The sequence below is a fragment of the Monodon monoceros genome, unplaced genomic scaffold (assembly GCF_005190385.1).
Source record: "Monodon monoceros isolate NGI ecotype Baffin Bay Population unplaced genomic scaffold, NGI_Narwhal_1 Super_Scaffold_4, whole genome shotgun sequence".
In the NCBI taxonomy this organism is placed as follows: Eukaryota; Metazoa; Chordata; class Mammalia; order Artiodactyla; family Monodontidae; genus Monodon; species Monodon monoceros.
The window spans coordinates 72,838,534-72,857,552 of record NW_021703781.1 but is presented as its reverse complement, the minus strand read 5'-3'; the positions used below and the strand labels follow the sequence as shown (position 1 = coordinate 72,857,552).

General features: G+C 44.9%; 1 protein-coding gene across 1 annotated transcript in view; it reads right to left on the bottom strand.

Moving 5' to 3' along the window:
- TACC2 (transforming acidic coiled-coil containing protein 2) overlaps window positions 1–19,019 on the bottom strand; it is a 189,643-nt gene that overhangs the window by 148,801 nt on the left and 21,823 nt on the right. The window contains 1 exon segment of the mRNA XM_029245524.1: window positions 18,146–18,258. Coding sequence (XP_029101357.1) covers window positions 18,146–18,258 — 113 coding nt within the window.

The following is a 19,019-nucleotide window of genomic DNA, read 5'->3' as shown; positions in this document are numbered from 1 at the left end:
TTCCTGGACTGGAGTTAAGGTGTTCAAGGTCACTGAGATGAGCTCACCCACAGTGCAGCCCCTCTCCCCACTGCCTGCCTCCCCGTCCATCAGGGCAGCCTGCCCTCGCACACAGCCTGGCGCTGGTGGGACTTGATTCCGGGCACAGTATGCCGAGCCCCTGGTTGGCTCTTCCTCCAGTCCAGCCTCGCCAGTGATCAAGCTGGCTTCCTTCTCCCTCTCTGACTCCGGCCATCTCCTTCACAACTGATTCAGAATCTGCTGCGACCACTGACCTTCAACACCCGCTGAGAGGAGTTCAGGGTGGAGATCAGGAATGAGGCCCTCTGTGCTCTGGGGAAAACTGGCAGAACAGGGCTTCAGAGAGAGATTTTCAGGAGAAGGTTTTATGAGCCCATGTCTTGCACCTCCTCAGATCTAGAAAAGCACTAAGATCATGAATGGAGACATCTGCTCCTCGTGACCAGCGGTGGCCTTCTGCTGAGACGTGCGCTTGACTGCACGCACCCCCTTCACCAAAATCATATGTAACACTGACCTTCCCCCCACCCCTTCGGAGCAGTTCCTCAGAGCTCTCTGAGAGGCTGTCTCCCGGGCTGTAGTCCTCATTTTGCCCCAAATAAAACCTAACCCACGGGACTTCCCTGGTGGCGCAGTGGTTAAGAATCCGCCTGCCAATGCAGGGGACACGGGTTCGAGCCCTGGTCCGGGAAGATCCCACATGCCGCAGAGCAACTAAGCCCGTGTGCCACAACTACTGAGTCTACGCTCTAGAGCCTGCAAGCCACAACTACAGAGCCCATGCGCTACAACTACTGAAGCCCGCACACCTAGAGCCCGTACTCCGCAATGAGAGAAGCCACCGCAATGAGAAGCCTGTGCACCGCAACGAAGAGTAGCCCCCGCTCGCTGCAACTAGAGGAAGCCCGCGCGCAGCAACGAAAACCCAACACCGCCAAAAATAAGTAAATAATAAAATAAATAAATTTTAAAAAATTATAAAAGTAATTAAAAACAACAACAAAAAACCCAACCTGCAACTCTCACGTTGTGCATTTTCTTTAAGTCAACAATGGGATGAATAAAAAATATATTTTTAACGGACGCCGTAACTGCTCACTTAGGTTGACTCCTGCACAGTGAGATGGATCACCGTTCCAGAGCCTTCAGACAAGGGATTTACATGGTGAGTGCTCTGTGCGGAGCAAAGACTCTCAAGTTAATAAGGATATGACAACTATAACATGGTATTTCACGGAGAAAGGCACCTCCTCAGAAACTTCTTTGTGGTCCGAGCAGATTAGGTCCAATCCACACTCACAGTCCTAACTTGTCCAAACAATGCTCCCTATATGGATGCCAGCGAGCCTGCTGACCTTGGCAGCCCTGTCAGACTCAGCTTTGTATTTTAAATCCAGTGTTAACTCTTCTCTGTGCTCGTTCTGCATTAGAAAAAAGAAAGACCACAATGCTTAAGCAATCCACGCAATAAATGAAAGAAAATTATTAGTAGGTTCTAAAGAGTTATTGGGGAAAAGGGGGTGTGTGTGTTGGGGGTTGGATAAAACACCAAAGCATCCTTAGTATTCAGCCTGTACTTTGCCACATGAACTTTTATTTGACTTCAAGATCAAGGTGTTGGTCCACTCATGAGACTTCATTAACCAGCATAAGGAGGGGAGGGCACAGGCAACTGAATTCCAAAGAAAATTCAAAAACTGTCCTGTAATCAATTTTTTTCAGCAACCCTCATGTGGGTGTTGACCAAACTGTGTGGTTCCCAGCCTCAGTGCTGGGCTTGGAGTGTGACCCCCAAGCCTTCCCTGTAGCTGGAATGAACTCAGTGTCTCCTCTTTCTGTCTGTCTGTCACTGTACTTCAAACGTATGTAGATATTATCACAAGAAAACAGAAATTCATTTAAATGCATTTCTGGCATAATAATTACTTTTGATCATCTGGATGTTTCTTAATGATCAATTACCAAAACTAAAACTACAATCCCATTGGAGGAGGCATCTGGGTTTTCTGTTTGTTTGTCTGTTTTTAATCTAATAAGATATTTCTTGAAGAAGATAAGTAAGATGTGATCACAAAGTGAGATTTCCATAAATGCTATTCACAGTAAGTAATCAAATGTCTCTAATGTTGTATACAGGTAGTTTTTTTGTTTGTTTGTTTGGTTGATTAGTTTTTTACATTTATATATATTCGTTTTCAGATTCTTTTCCATTATAGGTTATTACAAGATACTGAGTAGATTTCCCTGTGATATACAGTAGGTCCTTGTCGTTTCCTTACTTTATATATAGTAGTGTGTATACGTTAACCCCAAATTCCTAATTTATCCACCCTCCCCGCCCCCCCAGTATCCTCTTTGGTAACCATAAATTTGTTTTCTAGAGGCATCTGCTTTTATTCACAATAAAGAGTTTTTACATTCTAATAAGCACAAATCAAGGAATTGGGTAGAGGGACTTCCCTGGAGGTCCAGTGGGTGAGACTGCGCACTCCCAGTGCTCCCAGGTTCACTCCCAGGTCAGGGAACTAGATTCCACACGCATGCCACAACTAAGAGTCCGCATGCCGCAACTAAAGCATCTTGCGTGCTGCAACTAAGACCTGGTGCAGGCTAAATAAATAAATAAAAATAAATATGAAGAAAAAAAAGGAATTGGGTCGAATGTTTAACTGAGAATATGAAGATTTCCTGAATTGTAAATTAAATCCCACTACTCATCCATGGAAAAATGCAAATGACAGTTTTGCCCATGTGCTCGGATTATGGGGGTGTTTTTATTTTATTTTGACACCACAAGGGTATTTTGGACAAGAAATAGTGGGAAACATGTTTTAGTTATATTCCTTCTTGATAAGACTTCTAACATACATTAGAATAATTTCCCTCCCTTAGTCAACAAAGTGCAAAACAGAGAACACACTGGAATTTTCCCTTGATGACTGAAAAATCTTTCAGCAAATTTGGGCCACTCTCTGAAAAAGAAGATGTTACCAATATCACCTATGTGAGACTGAGCTCCAAAATGTGACTAAGTGTCTCTTGTTAGAGCAAGTCCCAGGGATGATCCGTTTTGCTGAGATCTGTCTCTCTGTGATCCCACTGGTCTACATGGTGGTGGGGGTGGTGGTGATGAGTCAACATTAGTGGTGGCCAAGCTGGTTCAATGTCAAAGACATAAAGACCATCCTAGGCTCCTTCCCAGCTCTGACACAGCTGCAGTGACGCATTTGGGAAGATTAACTGCTGTCAAAGTTGGCATTTGAGGCTGTAAAAAGACACAAGAGACAGCAAGTGGCTTTGATACAAGCTGCTCTTGAAGAGAAAAGAGAAACAACTCTTGCCCCTAGCGTCCTCTCTCTTACTATAATTTTTTTTCTAGAAGGGTTTCCCCACCTCTCCCAAAATAAATGCCAGGTGTTTTTTGCTGCATTTCCATTTAAAGAAAAACATTTGATATGGTGGTTTTTCAAAGTTTTCAGGGAGCCAGGGTTGGAAAATTTCATATAAAGAATTACTAACTAACAGGAGGTTGGGCTGATGGGGGATTGGCTTCTACAGGAGATGTGGGAAATGAAGGGCAGTGATCCCTGGAGATGGAAAGGAACAGAGTAAGCCCTGCTCTTGCCCCAGCTTAAGGCCTGGAGAAAGTGGCCCAGGGTGGGGGACCCCAGCTGGAGCCAGATAGTCTCCCTGACTTAAGGAGATGGAGCTGGGTGCTGGGGGGTGGGGTGGTGGTGACCAAGGCATGTAAAGTTCCCAAGGCAGAGCACCAAGAAGTGAAAGCTGGGCAAAGAGAGAACTTGGAGTTGTATGAAACACTGATCGGCACATGTATGTATGGAAACCACGTGGGACTAGGTACAGACCACCTGAAAAGCTTATAGGGAAGAATCCTTAAAGCTAATACAGAGCTGGGAATAGTTCCCATTCCTACCAACCAGAGTGGAAAACCTCATAATTCATTGGACGTCTGTTAGAGTACTAAGAAGGGTCTTGCCTCAGTAGTGGAGAAAATTAACCCTAGACTAAATGCTGCTCTGGTCTCACCTTAAAAGCAAAACCCAAAAGGATTAAGCTGATCCAAATAACTGCATCCCAGAGCAAAGTTCAAGAATATTTATAGGAATACAAAAATATCCAGCATCTGAAAGCTTAAAGTCCACAGTGCCTGGCATTCAAAGAAGCAGGAAAATAGACCCAGACTGAAAAGAAAACTCAGTTAATCAAAGTCAACCCAGAAATTGTGCAGATAACAGAATTAGTACACAAGGACTTTTTAAAAACGAATATAACTGTATTCCATATGTTCAGGAGGCTAGAGGAAGGATTGAGCATGATAAGTACAGACATGGAAGATATAAAAAAGACCACATCAAACTTCTAGAGATGAAAACTACAATGCCTGAAATGAAAAACACACTGGGAGGGATTAATAACAGATTAGTCATTACAGAGAAAAAGATTAGTGAACTTGAAGACGTAGCAGTAGAAACTCCCCAAAATGAAACACAAAGAGAAAAAGACTTAAAAAAAAAAAAAAAAAAAAAGAACAGATCATCAGTGAGCTGTCAGACAACTTCAAGCAGCTGAACGTATGTGTAGTCAGAGTCCCCAAAGGCGGCAGAGACATTACAAAAAACAGTTGAAGAAATAATGGTTGCAAAATTTCCAACTATGATGCAAACTGTAAACCCACAAATCCAAGAATCTAACTTCTAGCACAGGAAACAAGAAGAAACTTACACCAAGGCATATCATAACCAAATTGCTTAAAACCAGTGAAAAAGAAAAAAACATTAAAATCAGCTGGAGGAAAAAAACAGAAGAACAAACTTAAGGACAACATCAGATTTTGGAAACAATGCAAGCTGGAATACAGTGGGATATCTTTAAAGCGATAAAAGAAAAAAAAAAACTGTCCAACTAAGGACTCTTTGCACAGTGAAAATATCTTTCTAAAACACAGATGAAATGAAGATTTTTTTTCAGGGAATTCCCTAGTGGTGCAGTTAAGAATCCGCTTGCCAACGCAGGGGCCATGGGTCTGAGCCCTGGTCCGGGAAGATCCCACATGCTGTGGAGCAACTAAGCCTGTGCGCCACAACTACTGAAGCCTGTGAGCCTAGAGCCCGTGCTCGGCGACAAGAGAAGCACCACAATGAGAAGGCTGTGCACCGCCACGAAGAGCAGACCCCGCTCGCCGCAACTAGAGAAAGCCCGTGCGCAGCAACGAAGATCCAGTGCAGCCAAAAATAAATAAATAAATAAATTTATTTTTAAGGAAAAGATTATTTTTCAGACATGCAAAAGCTAAAAGAATTCATCACCAGCAGACCAGTATTTCAAGAAATATTGAAGACAGTCCCTCAAACCAACAGAAAATAATACCAGAGGGCCATCAGGATCTATATAAAAGGATAAAGAGCACCAGAAATGGTAACTATGCAGGTAAATATAAAGTCATTTTTCCTCACTATTTAAATCTCTTTTAGAAGATAATTGGCTATGTAAAGCAAAAATACCATATACTGTGGGATTTGTAACATGTAGTAGTAAAATGTATGTCTGCAATAGCACGAAGGCCAAAAGTGGAGAAATGGAAGTATACTGGGCAAGATTCTTCTAATATACATGAAGTGGTACAATGCCACTTGACAGTAGCTTGTGATACTTTAAAGATGTATATACTATAGATCCTAAAGCAACCACCTAAAATAACACAAATAATTGTAATAAGTCAAAAGGGAGGTAAAGTAGAATCATAAAAATAAATTTTTTTTAAAAAGGAGAAAAAGGAGGGAAAAAGGAACAAAAAAATAGATGTACAGAGAAAACAACAGGACCGTAGATTTAAGCCAACTATATTAATAATCACATTAAATGTAAATGTTATAAACACTCCAGTTAACATGCAGAGGTATTCAGAATGGATTAAAAAATCAAGATCCAGCTATATGCTTCCTACAAAAAAGGCACTTTGAACTTTGCTTAACAAGCACAAATAGGTTAAAAGTAAGAAAATGAGGGGGAAAAATGTATACCATGAAAATACTAATCAAAAGAAAGCTGTTGTGTCTATATTATATCGGACAAAGTCAATTTTAGAGCAAAAAATATTACCAGGCATAAAGTAGATCATCATAATGATAAAATGTCCAATTCATCAAGAGGATGTAACCATTCTGAAAGTTTATCTAACAACAGAGCTTCAAAATACATAATACGGCCTTCCCTGGTGGTTCAGTGGTTAAGAATCTGCCTGCCACTGCAGGGGACACGGGTTCAAGCCCTGGTCTGGGAAGATCCCACACGCTGCGGAGCAACTAAGCCCATGTGCCACAACTACTGAGCCTGTGCTCTAGAGCCTGCGAGCCACAACTACTGAGCCCTCATGCCACAACCACTGAAGCCCAGGCGCCTAGAGCCTGTGCTCCACAACAAGAGAAGCCACCGTAATGAGAAGACTGTGCACCACAATGAAGAATAGCCCCCGCTCGCCTCAACTAGAGAAAGTCCCCACGCAGCAATGAAGACCCAACTCAGCCAAAAACAAATAAATTAAATAAATAAATTAAAAAATATATATATATAAAACGCAAAAACTGATAAAAGCGGAGGTGGACAAATCTACAATTATAACCTAATGGTTCCATACCCTTTTCTCAATAATTTATTCAACAAGTAGATAGAAAATCAGTACAGATATAGAAGAATGGAACTACACTATCAACCAACCTGACCTAATTGACATTTATTAAACACTCTTCAATAGTGGCAGAATTCATTCTTTTCAATTGCAAATGAAACATTTATAAGACAGACCATATTCTACACATTAAAAAAAACTCAATAAATTTTAAAATATTAAATCATTCAGAGTGCATTATCTGGCTACAATAGAATTAAATTAGAAATCAATAAGAGAAAGATATCTGGAAAATCCTCAACTATTTGGAAATTAAATAATACACTTCTAAATAGCCTGTGAATCAAAGAACAACTTAAACGGATAATTAGAAAGTATTTGAACAAAATGAAAATGAAAACACAAATATCAAAATGTGTCAGATGCAGTTAAAGCAAGATTTAGAGTGACTTCTAATGCCCTAAAATACCTATATTAAAAAAGGACTCAAATAAATGACCTCAACTTCTACCTTAAGAAACTATAGAAACACTGGTTACACAACAGTTAAGTGGTGATACTTAACACCACTGAACTGTACTTAAAATTGGTTAAGATGGTAAATTGTATGCTTTGCCTTTTTAAACCCAATAAAAAATAATTTAAAAAAACAAGTAGCAGTGTTGATTAAAAGAAACCAAATACCAAAGTATACCTACCGTTCAATACCATTTATATGAAATTCAAGAACTGGCAAGACTTATCAGTGGTGGTAGAAGTCAGAATAGTTGTTATTCTTGGGCAGAGGTGCGGACTGGGAAGTGACGTGAGAGAATGTTCTGGGGTAATGGAAATAGATCTGGGTGTGATTACACAGGGGTATAGGCGTGTAAACATTCAACAAGTTCAGATTTATAAGCTTATGGTACGTATTTTATACCAATTTTAAAAAGGTAATAGAAAAAAAAAACCTATGAAGACAGTTAAAAGACTCATGGAGAGAAGGAGGGAGGGATGAATAGGTGGAACACAGGAGATTTTTAAGGCAGTGAAACTATGCTGTATGATATTGTAATGGTGGACACATGACATCATGCATTTTTCAAACCCATAGAATGTATAACACGATGAGTGAACCTTAATGTAAAGTATAGATTTTAGTTAATAATGTATCGATATTGGTACATTAATTGTAACGAATGTACCACACTAATGCAAAATCTTAATAGTAGGGGAAACTACCGTACAGAGGAGGGAGAGATTTTGGGAGCTCTCTGTACTAAGTTTTTCTGTAAAACCGCTCCAAAAATAATTCATTAATTATTTAAATATATTATATATTTATATTATATTTATACAAATAAGTTATTTAAATGTGTTTTGTATTTAAATATATATAAATATATGTATATCTGCACAGAGCTATGACAATCAATAAAGAACTAGAAAAAATAGAGAAGTCTGAGGGAAACACACTAATATTTTAAAAACAGTTGTCTGTAGACGGTGGGAGTATCAGTGACTTTCTCCCCCTCTACTTTCTACTTTTCTCTATTTTCCAAGTACTGTCTCTGAATGGAACAATGCTCCTCTTCTCCGCTTCTTAAAGGTTCTGTTGAAACCAGATGAGCAGAAAGCAGACACACACCTAATTCAGCACATGACCTTCTTTTCCAGCCAGTGTCAGAAGTCAGGGAGCTCCTCCTTTTCTCCCTCCCTCCCACTCTCCTCTCCGTGTTTACTTCCTGCCAGAGATAAATAATGAGTGAGAAGCAGGACAGGCTGGTGGAAGCTGCAACCGGCGCTGCCTGACACACCCTGCCTTGCTTGGCAGGAGCCTGTGAACAGAACCCGGACTTCACAATGCTTTGTTTGGAAGAAACAGCATCTACTGCTTGGGAAACATGGGGCCCAGTCCTGAAGCGCTGGCCCCGGCCACTGCTCATAAAACCGATCAGATCTTCTTGCTTCTTCTTTTTTCTGGGTCTGAGAACTGACCTTCTTTATAGGGAAATTAAACTTTGAAAACAGACTGGGGTTTGCTTTCTAATGTGTCTCTATGGAGACCACAAGGCAAATCTTTTCAGGCACCTGTAAGGACTCAGAGTAATGGCTACGGGCCTGGGCTTTGGGTGGCATCAAACCAAGTTGTATTCTAGTTCCCACCATGCTACGTTTTGTCTGTGTGACCTGGGGCTGGTTCCTTAACCTCCCAGAACCTCAGTTTCCTTATACAGCCCCTCAGGTCATCTGCATTCATCCACACATAGCTGCTATGTGTTTCAGCCCTGAGTCCAATGCCCAGCATGCAGTGGACTTAGTTTGAAAATAACTGACAAGAGAAAAGAATCTGAAAAAGAATATATATATTCTGAATATATATATATTCTGAGTCACTTTGCTGTACACCTGAAACTAACACAACATTGTAAATCAACTACACTTCAACAAAAAATAAAATAAAAATAATTTTTTAAAAAAAGTCAGTACCTTTATAAACTAAAAAAAAAGAAAAGAAAATGACTATGGGAGGCAAGGTATAAGAAACATCCTTACCTGTCATTTGGAGCCCATTATTTCTTTTTTTTCGAACCGTTTTTCTACCCTTCCCTAGGTGTTCCCTACCCAAACACCAAGGATTTTTTCCTCTAAGTTTGTAGTTTTGAAAGATCCAAGAGGTTGAGCTTAATGAATGTGCTACATCTCCTAGTTTCCACATTTAAAGAAGTTCTGAAATTTAAGAGGCTAGTAAGTCTAGTGCTTCCTAAATTCTGTTTCTTATAGATCTATAATAATTATACCTCTTCCTTCTGCCTGGGACCACCTTCTTTCCCCACAATCCCCTACTTCTACTCAGTTTTGAAGCCCCGGCTACAAGGCCATCTCCTCTGGAGGATGCTCCTTCTTTCCTCAGCGAGTCTGGCCTCTCTCCTGTCCCTGTGCTCCCACAGAGTCTGCCTATAGCATTCAGCTTCTTCTAGAATTATTCATCTACATGTCTTTCTCTACAACTGGACCAACATGTCCTGTTCATCTTTGTACCTCTGGCCTCAAGCCCAGAGCTTGCCCTGTGGTGAGCTGTGGGTCCATGTTTGTTAAATGGACTAAGAAACCTGTCCCTCCTCCAAGGAAATTCAGGCGTTTAAGGTGTTGGGTGCTAAGATTCTGCACCAAAAATTCTGAAGTGTGGGTATTTTTTCCCCACACCGACAAGCAGTTCTCCAATACTAGCTGGGAGTCCTACAATTCAGCTCCATTCTGACATGACCTGGAGGTACATTGCATAGCACCAGACCACACAGGCTAAGGGCTCCGTCCCACAGGAGTGCTCCCGCCACCCCAATAAGTCCAGATTGTTACCTGAGCTTCTGACCAACTGGCTATAAATCAGAGGTTCCAATGACCCCCTCCTCGGGTTTAATTAATTTGCTAGAGTGGTTCACAGAACTCAGAGAAACATTTTACTTCCTAGATCACCAGTTTATTACAAAAGGAACAGCCCAATGGCGGACGTGCATAAAGCAAGGTATGGGGAGAGAGTGAGGGGCCTTCATGCCCTCTGAGCTTCGCACTCGCTTTGACTCCATGTGTCCACCACCCCAGAGGCCCTCTGAACCCTGTCTTTGTGGGGTTTTAAGGAGGCTTCATTACATAGGCATGACTGATTAAAATCATTGGCCATTGGTGATCAATTCAACCTCCAGCCCCTCTCCACACACACCCCCCCCCACACACAGAGGTCAGGGAGGTAGAACTGAAAGTTCCAACCCTCCAATCACAGGGTTGGTTCCCCTGGTAACCAGCCCCCATTTTTAAGTGCTTTCCAAAAGTCACGTCATTAGCATAACAAAAGACACCTTTATTGCTCTCATCACTTAGGAAATTCCCAAGGTTTTAGGAGCTCAGTGCCAGGACTGGGATGAAGACCAAATATATGTTCCTTATTATAAATCACAATATCACAGGTATATAGCAGGAAATGAGCTATCCCTGAAGCACAAAGGAGAACCCTGCTTTTCTCTCAAAGATGGTGGGCCATCCTACGTTTCTCCCAGTTTGAGACAGGGTTTGTTATGGTCACCACGCTATCTTGCCAGATTGGTACCTGGTAGCAACAGGATTTCCTCCTGGACACTGGGTCTGTGACTTATGGAACTCAGCAGATAGACCTGTTCAGGCCAGTTTTTCATATCTCAGCAAATGGCCCCCTTTACCCAATTGCTCAAGCCCAGACTTTGGGAGTCTTCCTTGATTCTTCTCTCCCTCCTTCTAAATCCCATCCATCCACAAGTTCTGGCATCTCTAGCTCCAAAATATCCAAAATACTCAAAGCTGCATATGTTTCTCCATCTCCACTGTTATCACCTCAGTCCTTGCACCATCAGTGGGCCAGTATCACCCCCAGAGGGGTGAAAATTGGCTCTCAGGAGGCAGAAAAAGAAAATCATACATATTACGATGGTTCGTGGCCCTCCAAAGACCACAATACATAAACATATGCACTATATCTATGGTACTGAAGTTTCTTGGGGAGGGGAAGGCAATTTGGAATAAAATATCTACAAAGGTTCCTGTGGGAGGGCAGGGAAAGGAAGATAATGAAAACAAGGCTGGGAATCCCTGCCCTAGCTCCAGGCACCCCTTCATCCTTCAGGGACCTGCAATGACCTCTCCTCTGACTTCCTGGCCTCCAGTCTTTCTCCCCTGCATTCTCCATACAGCAACCAGAGAGGTCCTGTTTCAACACATATCGGCTCACGTCACCTAAATCTGGGTGTCTTACCATGGCCAGCCCGCAAGGCCCCAGTCTGGCTGATCTGACCCCTGCGCACCTCTCGCTCGCTCGTCAGTCTCCTCCTGTTTCTCTAACACACTCAATTCATTCCTCCCTCACGTCCTGTGCACCGCCTGTCCCTCTACCTGGATCTTCCCATGCCTGCCTCCTTTTTGTCATTCCAGACTTAGTGCAAATATCACTCCCTTGCTTGACCATCTAATCCAATGGTTCTCAAACCTTAGTGTGTAACGGAACACCTGGAGGGCTCACCCCAAAGTCTGGGGAAGGGCCCAAGACTTAGCATTTCTATCAAGTTCCCATTTGGTGCTCAGCCTGCAGATCTGGGAACCCCACTTTGAGAACCACTATCTAATCCAAACTAGTCACTCCCTTCTCTGTTCTTGTCAATCACAACACCAGGTTGGTGTCTTTCAGAGCCTTGACATTACCTGAAAGTGTCTGTCTTCCTTCTGTTCCATGTCTGTCTTCCTCACTACAACCTACTTACCAGCTGGAGCAGAAGCCCCAGGGCTTCTGGTGTTATTGGCTGTGTCCCCAGTGCCTCGCACAATGGATTCCCAATAGATATTTATGGAAAGAAAAACATAGATGAGAGAAAGGGAGGGGGCAGGAGTTTAACGTATGCTAATTATCCCTGATTTCTGAGCCTTCACTATAAACTTCACAGACAAGCAAACAAAAGGTAGCTATGGTTATTGGCCTGAGGGTAAGCCCTGGGTCAGTGCTTCCCACACTTTATCATGAGAGTCACATGGTCTTCTTATTAAAAACAGATTTTGTGGTCTCACCCCAAGTCTACTGGATCAGACTCTTCAAGGGAGGGGTCAGGAAATGGGGTATTTTAACACGTGATAAGGTGAACCTGGCAGTCAATCACTATTCACGATGTCCCTGCTGGAAAGACTCACCCTGGGTGTTTATTAAAAACATAGACTCCTTGGCTCCACATCTAGTGATTCTGATGGACCAGGAAGGGGCCTAAGAATTTATATAGTTAACGGACATCCCGGTAAATCTTATGATCTGGGAAGTGTGAGGAAACACTGTCCCATATGAGTTCATTTACTGTCCTTCACCCCAACCCCGATCTGTTCCTGCGTTCTTATTTTTTCACTTTTTTTTTTTTTTTTTTGCGCTACGCGGGCTCTTGCCATTGTGGCCTCTTCCGTTGCGGAGCACAGGCTCTGGACGCGCAGGCTCAGCGGCCATGGCTCACGGGCCCAGCCGCTCCGCGGCATGTGGGATCTTCCTGGACCGGGGCACAAACCTGTGTCCCCTGCATCGGCAGGCGGACTCTCAACCACTGCGCCACCAGGGAAGTCCTGTTCCTGCGTTCTTAAATATAGTTTTAAAGTCTCACACACACACACACACACACACACACACACACACACACACCAGCAGTGGAATGAGCCAATCTATCTGAGAATAACTTGTGTAAATAACTGAAACCTCCACGAGGATATCACAGCATTTGGGGCCATAAGGCTCCATCATCATGCCATTAAACTGTCACTCCTCCCCATGCCAGGGGTCAGCTTACATAAAGACCATACCAGCAGGGTTCCCAGTAAGCTTGATGGTCTTTCCTTCAATGTGCCTAAAACTGATCACAGTTTCCCTATAGCAGCTCTCACTTTGGACGTCCCAGTTTCTAATATTGGACCTTTCTTTTGGGTTCTTGGTCCAGAACCTTAGCATCTTCTTAGACTCCACCTCCTCTGCCTGCACCCAGGCCATCCCCAGGTTCTGTAGGTTTGAAACTGAGGAGGACCCTGTGGGCCCTTCCAAGGTACAAGCCCCTCCCTTGTCCCCACTTCTTGTTTGACCTTCCCTGAGTTCCAAAGAGCAGACTCAAGAAGTTAATGATTAGGACAATAGAGTCACAGGACTCCTGGTTCCTCCTGAAGGGATATAAATAACAATATCCTGGTGGAGGTTGGTGACTACATGCTGACCACAAGCATGTAGACCCCAGACTGGTTGGAACCAGAAGGTTGATGACTGAGATTCCACAAACATCACCCTGTTACCTTACCACCAACCAACGAAAAAAATGTTCATGAGCTGATCAGACACCCTGCAACCCTTACCCCTAATATTGTCTTTAAAAACCCTTCTCTGAAAGCCATCAGGGAGTTTAGAGCTTTTGAGCATGAGCTGCCTGTTCTCCTTGCTTGGTGCCCTGCAACAAACACTGTACTTTCCTTCACCACAACCCAGTGTCAGTAGATTGGCTTTGCTGCACGTGGGCAAGCGGACCGGAGTTCAGTTCAGTAACAGGTTCTACCTTGGGGTGATTTCCCAGCCACCATCCTTCTACTACAAGAGCATCCCTTACTGTCCTTCCAGCCTACCTGCTCCAGCACATTAATTCAGGCTCTAAGTTCCCTCATAAACCCTTGTTTAAATACAAACAAGCCAACCACAAAGTACTTCCCCAGCTTCCTGTTACCTGCAGGATAAAATCTCAGTCCCTTCCCTGACCTCCAAGTTCTCAACCTGGCCTCACTTTTCCAACCTTGTTTTTAGTGAACATCCACCACCAGGCCTGGGCTCACTTCCTGCTCTGCTCCAGAGAGGTCCAATTCAGGAATTCTGCCCCTACCTGGAACGGCCTCTACAGCCATCCCCTTTGGTTCAAGTCCCCCAACCCCCACCCCCAGGAGACTCTCCCGTCTAACCCAGCCCCCAGCAAAGGCGTCTTCCTCTGGACCCCAACAGCATGGAGCCATGGCACTCACACAGCTCTCTGGTATAATGCAGTGCTTCTCAAGCGCGGTCCCTGCAAAGCAGCATCAGCGTCACCTGGGAACTCATCAGAAATTCTCATTCTCAGGCCTGGCCCCAGACCTACCAAGTCAGAATCTCTAGAGGACGGGTCCAGCGACCTGTGTATTAACCAGCCTTGCAGGTGATCCTGATGCCTGCTCCCCTCTGACAGCCAGTGGAGAACAGTTAAGACTCTTGGCTGTTGAGTTTCCACTCCTCCTTCAGTGACAAGGGTGCCAGAAATTCACCCACGAATCACTTAGGGTCACTCCCTGAGAAAAGTCTGTCATCTCTGAAATATCACCTGGCACCCTCCTTGAGAGAATGAGCAAGTATGATATTGAAGCACAGGAAATGGCCACGATCTGACTTTTTTTTTTTTTTTTTTTTGCGGTACGCGGGCCTTTCACTGTTGTGGCCTCTCCCGTTGCGGAGCACAGGCTCCGAACGCGCAGGCTCAGCGGCCATGGCTCCCGGGCCCAGACGCTCCGCGGCATGTGGGATCTTCCCGGACCGGGGCACGAACCCGTGTCCCCTGCATCGGCAGGCGGACTCTCAACCACTTGCGCCACCAGGGAAACCCTCTCTGACATTTTTTTAACCTACAAAAACAGCAATTTCCTCTGGTGCAACCTAATGGCTTCATTATCTGGGGAAAGGTTGTATGATAAGATCCATTTTGTTCTGAGGGTTTAAAAGGCAAGGGCAGCAGCAGCATAGCGCAGGGACATCGGCGGCTCGGTGCTTTGTGATGACCTAGAGGGGTGGGACGGGGAGGGTGGGAGGGAGGCTCAAGGGGGAGGGGATATGGGGACACATGCATGCATATGGCTGATTCACCTTGGTGTACAACAGAATCTGACACAGTATTGTGAAGCAATTATACTCCAATAAAGATCTATTGAAAAAAAAAAAAAGGCAAGGGCTGTTGGTATCCAAGGAGGGAAAGGCTCCGGGAGACTGGACAGTGGAGCTGGAACCAGTCCAGTCGCAAGTTTCCAGGGCAGCTGTGCTCGAGGGTGGACATCGTTGAGCAGTAAGAGGTGCAAACTCGGGCGAAGCTTGTCAGAGGAGGGCGGGGTCATACTCTCGCAGGAGCCCAGGGACTTGCGCAGGGTGGGGCACCGGGAAGGCGGGCCACCTGGGAGGCACTGCCCAGCCTCTGCACGGGTTTGGCCAATGCAGGGCTAAGCTACAACAGCGACACCGTGTGGCAACTGGAAAGCAAAGCAGCTAAACTGAGGGGACTCCCTACTGGACCTCTTTGGGGATGTATGAAGCCTGTTCTTGTGTATTCAGAGGGAAGAGGAGCTTCCAGGGGGAAACGATGGACTTTTTACCACTAGGGCTTTGATGGCATAGTGCTCCAAGCCTCGGTTTCCTCCTCTGGAGAGTAGAGATCACACCTGCGCAGAGGGACAATCTTTGGCAGTATTAACACGTGCCTTTCTCCTTTTATTCTTCCCTTGCCTCCGGTCCAGCAGGCCCACTGCAGGCCTTTCTGTGTTCTCTCTCTGGAGCTTTTCCAAGTAGAAAACAGAAACAGTTTGAGGGCAATGGGTCTTTCCATCTTTTGTAAAAATCTGTAGTACGTCCTTTGAAGAGAAAATGCTGCCTATCGGTTGACGCAAAAGGAGACCACAAGCCCATTTTAGGATGATGAGGAGAGAGCATGGAAGGGTCCTAGGAAGTAGGGAACGTCTGGGACTCCCTCCCTGCTTCCTGAGCGTGTCCTCAGGCTCACGGGGGAGATGATCCCAGAGGACTGAAGGGAAAGACCATGGGCTCCCAGCCTCACCAAAGACCCCCATGTGCCAAGTGTATCGTGAAAGCAGCACAGTCATAGGGCTGGAGAGACAGTGTGGCCTGAGATGTGGACATCTCAGTGGTGATGGGGTGAGGAGGGGACAGATGATGGCCTCGATACACCAGGTCAGGAGAGGGGTTCCCGAGGATGGCTGACATGGGCATTCCCGCCAGCCTGGCCAAGTAAGGACTCAGAATCAGAAATGAACTGATTTAAAGAAAATAAAATTTTATTTTGCAGGCATAGAGCATTTGGCATAGTTTCTAGTGCCCGTCTGCAAAATAAACGTCAAATCCTAGTCAAATGCTATCATTGTTGTGGATGCCAAGGGTGGCGTGCCCCACTGAAATAGCACACAGGGGACCCCATGCTCGCTCTCTCTTCCTGTAAACATCCTGATTCCCCGGCCTCCTCTTGCTAGTTTCTGAGTTAGTTAGTGCAGGGCCTTGCACAATAGACATGGGCACATTTACGGAGGAGAATCATGTTTTTAACTGTGAACAGGAAGTTGCTTTTTTGAACTTGCTCTTAGAAGGTACCTCATGTGCAATTTGCCTGCCAATGAGAGACAATTCTTCTTCAAGGGAAAGATAATTGATTTAAGCTGAGGAACAAGAAACGAAAGAACTTTGAGCTGCTGTTACTCCCCAGGCCAGCTGGGACACCGGCCCCAAGTAATTCCCAAACCTCTCCAGGAATCCCAGAACCTCACAAGGATGGGGATGGAAGAGCTGGACCTTGGGTCTCAGCCAGCAGTGACTTCGCTTGTGTAGGATTCCAGATCATTAGATTCATATCACCAGGAGCCAGTTTAGACTGTCATCCAGTCTAGTTAGAGCCAAATATTAAACCCTTTGTCCTGCTACCCTGATAGAAAAGTGCATGAAGGTGGAACAGCCATGGGGTTCTGGGAGGGAAAGGAAGCCCCCATTTTACAAAGAATTGAGATCAAAGGTGCCATTCAAGGCATAGTCTGTGCCTCTCTCCACAAAAAAGAATCCTCTGCCCCAGGGATCAGCATTGCCCTAAAGAAATCCAATGTTCATGCCAAGAGGTTCAAAGAGCCTCTCCTCTGGAAACCGCATTAACTGAAGACCCCCCCCCCCCCGCCAGAAAATGACACCAGCCGGCGTGGAAATTCCTGCCACCAGGGGCCGCTCTTACTCACCCATGACCCTCAAAGCAAAAAATATTGCTTAAACTCTTGATGTGAAAAGTGATTGCAAAGTGTTTGAGACCTGAAGTCAATGATGGGGGATTTGGGGGCTGGGGTGTGTACCACTCAATTTTGCATTTTTGCTCCTTGAAGCTTTTGTTCATTTGTTCCTTTAAGGCCTGTAACTGCAGCCTCCCAGATGCTGGGCTTCAATTTATTTGTTCAGGAGGGTTTTTCTGACCAGATCATGTGCTGAACCCACAGGCAATTATTAATTGACACCAGCGTTCCTGACCAGTGTCCGTGCTGGGGACAAAATGTTCACATCTGCTCGCCCTCTGCTTGTGACTGACCCCAAAACTGTGGCTGCTGAACACTACGTGGGGAGAGTCGATTGGATTCCTTCCCAATAGCCCTAGCGGGGAAATCAGGACCTGACTGCGGGTCAAAATGAGGGACTACTGACCAGTGGGCCGCACCTGCACTGGCCACGTTCCACTGTGGCGGTGTGGCCTTGTTGATTTCTGAAATTCATGCACAGTCTCCCTGAGACTCAGTGATTGTTGTCTGCACCCTCTGTCTCATCCTCCGGTGCCCACCTCGGCTTCCTGCTAGAATACAGACCCCAACTGTACCACAGATTAGCCACACCTGTTAAGCCCCTTGGCAGCCTTGATCTTGTTTATTGTAAATTCCGACAATGGGGACAAAAGACCTGGCGTGCTGTGGAATGGAAGCCTATCATTACTAATTTCATCCCTGGGCAGGAAAACATTACTTTTCCAATCATGCATCTAGGCAATCACAAAGAGGTCTAGGAAACACAGCCTGGAGCACCTCACCACCAAGGACCACATCATGGATTTTAGGGTAAATTTTCCAAAGTAAATAGAGCAAAACAAACCCTGAACAGGCAGTGAGCTGGCCATGCCTTGGGCTGGGTCAGTCCTCCAGACCTGGTCCTACCTGGGCAGATCTCTGCGGTCATTGCTTCTGGGCTTCTCCTCCGGCTTCGTTTCTGCACTCTGACCGTTCCCAGGCCGTTCCACGGATCCTGGATTCCGAGCCAAAGAAGTCCTCTGAGCGACAAGAAAGAGAAATTGGAAAGGAAATCAAACAAGAGTCTTTGAAAACACAGAGACTTTATCAATGGTCCACTGACCACGACATTCCAAGGGCCGGGTTTCTGGTTTGCTTTACCGCCCATCTGAGCACCGACTCTGTACCAGGCGCTGAGCAAGGCTTTGGGGACACACGGTGGGCAAAGCGACCGTGGCCCCCGCTCCCACCCAATGGAGGAGAAACACAGTAAACCAGAGATTTCCAGCTGAGTAGGTTGACTGTTTTAGTAAGAAACTGAGACTAGGAAACACATTATACTTGGGGGTCGTCTGCTCCCTGGAGAAAGTGGGATATTGAATCTGAGATCTTAAAGTGTCTCGTCTGGGGCACTGCCTAGATGAAAACACACTTCCTTCCCCTGCCTCATGGTTTTGCACACCAGAATTCAGCTGGAAACCTGAAAAAAAAAAAAAAAAACTGAAGGAAGAAAATGAGGGACCCTGGGAACCTTAGGGCCCCTCACTGAGGTCCTGACCGTTCTGAGAGGTGGTCGTCTTTTCTTAAACCCCTGCAATAAGCTTGTCTGCTGTTCAGTTGATTTTTTAAACCAAGATGCAAACATTTAGAGCACAGTCAAAACTTCAAATCACAGGACAGAAAGAGATGAGATGTTTTTAAAACTCAATTTAAATTGTGCTCATTTAAGTCAGATACAAATATCAGAAATGGGGAAAGGACTTTTAGGAACCCCCAGAAGTATTCCCCAAAGCAGTGGTTG